At 45.5% G+C, this 8,163-nt stretch overlaps 1 protein-coding gene across 5 annotated transcripts; it reads left to right on the top strand.

Annotated features, from left to right (window-relative positions):
* The first annotated feature begins 472 nt into the window (after positions 1-472).
* LOC141060641 (uncharacterized) lies at positions 473-7,722 on the top strand. 5 transcript variants are annotated; one of them, XM_073556956.1, is made up of 5 exons: positions 473-1,570; positions 1,832-1,960; positions 4,991-5,081; positions 5,656-5,997; positions 6,967-7,722. In XM_073556956.1, exons 2-5 carry the CDS (start codon positions 1,917-1,919, stop codon positions 7,234-7,236), a joined length of 747 nt encoding a protein of 248 aa, XP_073413057.1. In that variant the 5' UTR covers positions 473-1,570; positions 1,832-1,916; the 3' UTR covers positions 7,237-7,722. The 5 variants fall into 5 exon arrangements, 1 of the variants encoding a protein (XP_073413057.1); XR_012222735.1 differs by having other exon boundaries at positions 473-962; positions 1,039-1,570; positions 4,991-7,722; XR_012222736.1 differs by having other exon boundaries at positions 4,991-7,070; positions 7,180-7,722.
* The last annotated feature ends 441 nt before the right edge of the window (positions 7,723-8,163 follow it).

Here is an 8,163-nt window from a genome sequence, read left to right as displayed (position 1 = left end):
TTGAACGCAGGGCCATTAACCCAATGTGAACCTAGCCTAACACTATGAGAAGATGATATACCAAACAATTTGCTGAGTCTCTTCTCCTACACATACTATATACTGTATGTATATGCCATGGATGAGGGGCTAGTAAAGTAGATCTTTATTTGGGACTAAAGGTAACGCACAAGTCATTACAGATGATGATGGTGACAATGTGCTGAGTCCCTCCTCCTACACATAGTCACTTGCCATATATGCCATGGAGGAACTGGCAGTGTATATTTGGGACTGAGGGTAACTCATGTGCATTTATTTACAGTCCACAATTACACATCTCCCTCTCTCCTGACTGCTCCTCCCAGATGAGTCACAGTCACACTTCAATAAGCTGAATCTGATAAGCTGCTGCCAGGCGGCAGAAAAAAAAAATGACTTGGCTCCTTCTCACTGCAGATCCGGCTCATTTCATTCACAGTAGGGAGCCGGCTCTTTGTATCAGATCGTTCAGGAATGACATATTCAGAATCAAGTCTGCAGTTAGCCTGTGACCCAGCTCCTGAAAGTCTTGGACTTGGTACTCCAGCTGATGAACTTTGGAACATTTGTGGACACTGGAAACCTGCTGCCTGCTAAATCCCCAGTTGCAAGGGAAGTAACAGAGAGAGACCATGAACCTGTTGTGGAGATTCTGCTGTGCTTAAAGTTTACTCTGGCCTGCTGTGTCTCCTGCAAACTGTGTGAACCCTTTTGCTTGCTTGTATGAAGTAATACAAGTCCTTCCTAATCACACCTGTGTCTTTCCTCGCACACAAGCACAAGACGCTATATGAATCGTACACAGTACATCACAAGATTCTGAAGCCAACATTGGTGTCTGCTGGGTCTGGGAAGGCTGTGTCTGCCGTGACCGTGGATGTCAGATATTCATTTATATCTTCTGTGATGACAGTGGTTGTGACTTCTCACAACCATTCCAGGTGAGCGCATTCCCTTCTTTTTATTCTGGAGTGTTACCACAGGTCACAATATTGTGTGCTTTTTTTTTCCTTCCAGTACTTCCGCCTTAAATGATCTGGGAGATGGAGGCTCGCATAAAGGAGTTGTGCGGAGAGACTAATATAATCCTTGCAGATATACAGACTTTAAAAACCCGCTTTGCCAGCCTGCAGGACCTTACTAATCACAATTTGCATGTTTTTGGACAAACTACTCAGGATTTACGAGTCAGGATTGAGGCTCTAGAGGAACGAGTCCAGGCTCCACCCATAACCCCGAGTTCTGGGATCCCCAAGTTACCCACTTTTCCTTTTGGCAGTGAACGTGAAAAATTCAGGGGAATTATTAACCAATGCAACCTGTTTTTCTCTGCACATGCTTCACAATTTCCCACTGAACGATCCAAAGTGCTTGCTATAATCATGATGCTTATCAACTATCAACAAGGCTCTGACGTGGGCAAATCCTCTGAGACTGAGGATGAATGTTTGAGTCATCTTGATGCTTTCATTTCAGCCATGGGGCAGGTGTTTCATGACCCCAACCCGAGGTGCAACAGCTGAGGCAGCCATGTTAACGTTGTGCCAAGGTAAGCGCTCAGTAGCCGAATATGTCTTGGATTTCAGGAGATGGGCTCTCGATACCACTTGGGACAGTTCCGCCAAAAAATGTATTTTTCGGAAAGGGTTGTCTCCTCTGATTAAAGATGAACTTGCTCGAGCAGACCCTCCCACTGCGTTAGGTGACTTTATTAACTACTGCATCCGTATCGATGCTCGTATTACTGAACGCAGACAGGAGAGATGGTTTGAAAGTAATCGCACTAACTTTTTCCTACCTTCCTCCCCAGCTAAGGAACCTTTGAGTAGAATCACACCGGAACCAGAACCTGAACCCATGCAGGTGGACTCTGTACAGAGACGAGTTAGTGATGCATGCAAAGAACATCGCCTAAAGGAAAATCTATGTTTCTACTGCGGTAAGTCAGGGCACTTCATTATAAACTGTCCCAGCCGTTCTCGTAAGACTACTGCAGCAATCATTCACTGTGAGTGTTGCAAAAGGAGGTCTGTCATGTCCGAGCCTCAGGCACCAGAGAGATCTGCAGCCATAGATATTGATTTCTCGGACTTAAACTCTGTTAGTTCTGAGGCCGATGACTGTGTAAGCACAGCAATTTTTCAAGTTTCCTCAGAGGTGACCCAGCTGAGCTGTAAGAAGAACAATTCTCATTGCTTCCTTTCCATCAAACTCTGGGTTGACTCAGTCTGGGTGTCTAGCTCTGCTATGATCGACTCGGGGGCAAGTGGCAATTTTATGGATATTTCCTTTGCTCTGAAACATGGGATACGTTCAGTGAAGAAGGCTACTCCAGTACAGATGGAGACTGTGGATGGCTCCCTGCTGACCTCTGGACCAGTGGATCAGGAAACGGAGCCTTTGAAGGTCCTTATGGGTAAAGATCATCAGGAGAAACTGTCTTTTATGCTTATCTCTTCTCCCCACTTTCCCATTATTCTAGGGCTACCATGGCTGCAGGCTCAGAACCCTACAATTAACTGGGAGACTAAAAACACCTGATACACACAGAGTAAATGTCCACAAATTATCTTGTATGAAAACCATATATAAGTTTATTAAATACAACAACAATTCAGTATATGTAGTACACTCATTAGTATGCGACAGAGGCTCTTAACAATAAGGACAGAAGGTAAACACACAAAATACCGTGTGTCCAGACATTAATATGCGAGGTGGGGGAGCAAATAAGTGGCTAATTGTAATAATACAAAGAAATACTTGAGGTGCCAATTGCAATTGCTGAATAAGTACTATCAGTGTTAGAGAACCTCCAGTACTCCCATTACCCTTTCAGCACAAACCCCTGACAGGTATTACAAACATCATGATAGCACAATTTGTTCTCACCCATAGTGCCTTAGTCCAGGAACACATGGTACCGCAGCCCCAATGCGCGTTTCGCGTTGGCTTCTTTGGGGTGCCGTGAAACGGGAGTTGGGGCTGCGGTACCATGTGTTCCTGGGCTGAGGCACTATGGGTGAGAGCAAATTGTACTGATAGTACTTATTCAGCAATTGCAATTGGCACCTCAAGTATTTCTTTGTATTATTACAATTAGCCGCTTATTTGCTCCTCCACCTCGCATATTAATGTCTGGACACACGGTATTTTGTGTGTTTACCTTCTGTCCTTATTGTTAAGACCCTCTGTCACATACTAATGAGTGTACTACATATACTGAATTGTTGTTGTATTTAATAAACTTGTATATGGTTTTCATACAAGATAATTTGTGGACATTTACTCTGTGTGTATCAGGTGTTTTTAGACTGAATAAGAGTGTCCTATGGGGGATATATTGGTCCCGATTCTGAAATGGTGGACGTCCCCCCTCCAATATAAGTGCTATATGAGTTTTGTTCAGACTTTGTTGTTATCAATTAACTGGGAGACCAAGGAACTACATTTTCTGGAGAAACAGATGAGTCCAGAAGTTTCAGCTTGCTCTGTTCCTAAAGGAACCATGTCAGTCCTGGAACTACCAGCTGTATACCAGGACTATGCGGATGTGTGTGACAAGAAGAATGCTGACCAGCTTCCCCCTCACCGTCCATATGATTGTCCAATTGAATTATTGCCTGGAGCAGAGATACCTTTAGGAGAGATCTATCCCCTGGCGGGGCCCGAGCTAAAGGCTTTGAAGGACTATATAGATGAAAATTTAGCCAAGGGCTTCATACGCCACTCTTCATCTCCTGCAGTGCACCGATCTTCTTTGTGAAGAAGAAGGATGGATTTTTGAGACCCTGCATAGACTATAGGGAACTCAGTAAGGTTACTGTTAGAAACCGTTATCCATTGCCTTTGATCCCGAAGTTATTGGAGAGAGTGTGTCATGCCAAAATTTTCTCTAAACTGGATCTCTGTGGGGCCTATAACTTTGTCCGTATTAGACCTGGGGATGAATGGAAGACTGCATTTAGGTCACGCTATGGACACTTTGACTATCTAGTCATGCCTTTTGGTTTGTGTAATGCCCAAGCCACTTTCCAACACTTGGTGAATGACATCTTCAGGGATCTCCTAGATACATTCATGGTGATTTATCTGGATATTTTAATTTTTTCCAACTCCACAGAGGAACATCATGGACATGTGAGAATGGTCTTAGAACGCCTAAGACAGAACCATCCTTACATCAAACTTGAAAAGTGTGAATTCCATAGGACCGAAATTAAATTTCTGGTCCTATGGAACGTCTACACAAGAAATTTATGTAATGTCTAAACAAGAAATTAGTATGGATGGAAGCAAATCCCAAGCCATCAAAGATTGGCCAGTTTCTAGGAACGTGAAGGAGGTGCAGCACTTCATCGGATTTGCCAATTTCTATAGACGTTTTATTAGGAATTTCTCTGAGGTAGTGTCACCTATCACACAACTTACGCGGAAGGAGTCTAGGTTCTCCTGGACCCCTCAAGCCCAAGATGCATTTTCCCGTCTAAAGGATAAATTTACCACCGCACCTATCCTAGTGCATCCCATCCCCGAACTTGCCTTCATAATAGAGGTGGATGATTCAGAATGTGCCATTGGAGCTATACTCTCTGAAAACAGGTGAGAAGAAAGTCTTGCATCCTTGTGCTTTCTTTTCCCAGCGGTTGTCTTCGGCTGAGAGGAACTATGATGTGGGCAATAGAGAATTTTTGGCCATTATTGCCGCCTTCAAGGAATGGAGACACCTTATTCAGGGTGCTGCACAGCAAATAGTTGTCCTGACAGACCATCGCAACCTTGAATTTATCAGGTCGGCTAAGTGCCTGACTCCTCGCCAGGCTCGTTAGAATCTTTTCCTAAACCAATTTAATTTTGCAATTTCTTAAAGGCCAGGATAGCGCAATGGAAAGGCTGATGCACTCTCTAGGATTCATTCAACAGAGACCCGTCCACTTACTCCTCCTAAGACTATTCTTCCTGACTCTAGATTCCTGGGAGTGATTCATAATCAAGACCTACTTAAGGACATTGAGGAAGCATACCATTCGGATTCTTTGTTGGCACAACCTCCAAGGGACGTAAGTCTTGTCTTTAAGAATGTTGTGTGGATACAGGGACAATGCTTGTGTATATACCCGAAATGGTCAGATTGATAGTATTGCAACTTATCCATGATTCTAAGATAGCTGGGCATAGAGGAGTTCTAAAGACACAAGCATTTCTTTCTCGTTTCTTTGGTGGCCCACTTACAGAAAGGACGTTTTTAACTATGTCACTTCATGTGAAGTCTGTGCAAGATGCAAGACACCACGCTCCTCACCAATGGGTCTATTGCAACCCCTTCCCACCCCATCATGCCCGTGGGGATCCATTTCTATGGACTTCATTGTGGAGTTACCAACCTCCCAAGGGAAGAACACCATTCTAGTGGTGGTGGATCGGTTAACAAAGTCAGCTCATTTTATTCCCTGTGTCGGCTTACCCACTGCAAAACAGACATCAGATTTGATGATTCAGAATGTGAATCGCTTGCATGGCATAGCGGATGAGGTCATTTCAGATCGAGGGGTGCAATTCACTTCAAGGTTTTGGCAGAATTTCTGTGCCGCATTGGACATTAAAGTAAACCTTTCTTCTGCTTTTCATCCCCAGACTAATGGACAGACAGAACGGACCAATCAGACCCTGGAGCAGTATCTCCGCTGCTTTATCTGCCACCTACATGATGATTGGGTGGTTCTACTTCTACTGGCTGAGTTCTCTTATAACAACTCTCAGAGCGCCTCCACTAAACAGTCTCCTTTTTACGCCAATCTAGGTTATCATCCTAACATTCTACCTCGATTTCCCATAGATACGCCCTTGCTGGCAGTGGCTGAAAGAATCACATCTTTACAAAAGAATACTGATCTTCTAAAGGAAAATCTGGAATTGGCTCAGGAAAGGTACAAGAAAGCAGCAGATAAATTTTGTAAACCTGCACCAGCTTTCAAGGTAGGAGACTTGGTCTGTGTCACGTTGCCATCAGACACAGGGACTGCTCTTCCTGCTTCGGCCACTGGGTGGCACCGGACTGTCAAGTCGCCGTCAGACTCGAGGACTGCTGTTCCAGTCTCGGCCACTGGGAGGCGCCGGACTGTCACGTCGCCGTCAGACTCGGGGACGGCTGTTCCTGCCTTGGCCACTAAGGTGCCATGGTTCGCCCGTGGGTGGTGGTGACAGAGAAGGGGCTCCTGCGCAGGCATCTGGTGGGTGCAGGCTCCGCTCCTCTGTTAGTCATGAAGGGGTTGGTGCATCACCATCTGGCCTGGTCCTGGGGCGGTCCAAATAACGTCATCAGACTGTGAGCCTGTGAGGGATCACCTGATGATTCAAATATCTTGGGACCTGTCTTGCAGACCGCCAGATATAGTCTTGGTTTCCCCAGTGTGCTTGTGTGTTATTTGCTATTGCTATCCCTGATCTTAGCTTGGATTTTGACTCTGCTACTGCCTGCCGATTTTTGTACCTCTGCTGCCCACCCAGTTAATGACTCTGACCTTGGCCTGGATTCTGACTCTGCTACTGCCTGCCGATTTTGTACCTCTGCCGCCCGCCTGGTTTAGACTACGCTTTCAATCCCATTAATTTATCCCTTTCTGGTGACCGTACTGCTCTGGTCCGCTGCTCTTATACAGACAGTTACCTCCTGGGCTCTGCTGTAATTCCAGATCCCTGTATAGGGGTAAAGGGTCTCGGGGTTGCTCGGGGTGCTGTCTCAATTGCAGTCCAGACTCGCACCAGACGGACGTCACATTCTGGCTGTCAACCAGAAATCTTAAGTTAAAAATTCCATCATCTAAATTGGGACACAAGTACATTGGACCCTATAAAATCAATAAAATTATAAGTGCCGTTGCTTGTTGTCTTCAGCTGCCCAGATCTATGAGAATCCACCCTCTCTTTCATGTTTCCCTACTAAAGGCTGCAACACCTAATACGCTTCCTGGATGTTCTTCTCCTCGCCCTGACCCAGTGCTGGTCGATGGTCAGGAAGAATTTGTGGTGGAAAGGATTCTAGATTCCAGGTTGTACAGAAATCAGTTTCAATACTTGATTAAATGGCAGGGCTACACAGTGGAGGACAACTCATGGGAACCAGTCAATAAAATTAATGCTCCTCGCTTACTCCGCCAGTTTCATCAGAGGTACCCACACAAGCTTGGTCTGAGGTCATCCGGAGGCTGTCCCTAAGGGGGGAGTAATGTAAGGTTCTCAGTCTTTTTTTACATGTTCTTAGAAATTCAGTTTTTTCTGTCGGCCAATTTGCTTTCTGTCCTGCTGCAGCTATCTTGCCCTCATTTAATATGGAGTTTCCAGCTTTCATGTTCCCGCCCTGATTCTCTCCCTCTTGCCTCTTAAGCAGCCTCAGCTGAGCAATCAGTGCTTCAGAATCAAGTCTGCAGTTAGCCTGTGACCTGGCTCCTGGAAGTCTTGGACTTGGTACTCCAGCCATCTCCTGCGGATGAACTTTGGAACACTTGTGGACACTGGAAACCTGCTGCCTGCTAAATCCACAGTTGCAAGGGAAGTAACAGAGAGAGACCATGAACCTGTTGGGGAAGTTCTGCTGTGCTTAACGTTTACTCTGGCCTGCTGTGACTCCTGCCTCTGTATCTGCAAACTGTGTGAACCTTTTTGTTTGCTTGTATGAAGTAATACAAGTCCTTCCTAATCACACCTGTGTCTCCAGTGTTTTTTCTCGCACCCAATCACAAGACGCTATATGAATCGTACACAGTACATCACAGCAAGGGTCTTGGGAAAGACATCTGGACATGAACTGTGCCATATGTGGCAGACTCCAAAGAGTCAAACGTTTAGTGTCACCATATGAACGAACACTAGCCATCCTTTCCTCCTCATGATGCCTCGCCTCCTCCTCCTCATCCTCTTAAGGCCATCCATGCTGGACAGGCATGAAGCTGGGATTGGGAGTCCCCTCTGTAGCGCAGACCAAAAACTCCTGTTCCTTCTCATGCTCCTCCTATTCCTCGTCATCACCCAATATGGCCTGAAAATATTGTCTGAGGCTGGGCTGTATGGCATCAGCCACTGTAGAATCTTGCTCCATAGCCACATGCTCGGAATTCAAATTTTCCTTTTGGAGATTCTGCAGCG

This window comes from Dendrobates tinctorius, unplaced genomic scaffold, assembly GCF_039654945.1.
Source record: "Dendrobates tinctorius isolate UK_male_01 unplaced genomic scaffold, ASM3965494v1 ptg000241l, whole genome shotgun sequence".
NCBI lineage: Eukaryota > Metazoa > Chordata > Amphibia > Anura > Dendrobatidae > Dendrobates > Dendrobates tinctorius.
This window is presented reverse-complemented; position numbering and strand designations above follow the sequence as displayed.

What these genes read in the sequence shown, in the direction of transcription:
- LOC141060641 (XM_073556956.1), top strand. Translation starts at nt 1,917, where the DNA reads ATGCAAAGAACATCGCCTAAAGGAAAATCTATGTTTCTACTGCG. An exon ending in AAATCTATGTTTCTACTGCG is followed by an intron (nt 1,961 to 4,990) that starts GTAAGTCAGGGC and finishes TCCTGACTCTAG; the next exon opens with ATTCCTGGGAGTGATTCATA. An exon ending in AACCTGCACCAGCTTTCAAG is followed by an intron (nt 5,998 to 6,966) that starts GTAGGAGACTTG and finishes TCCCTACTAAAG; the next exon opens with GCTGCAACACCTAATACGCT.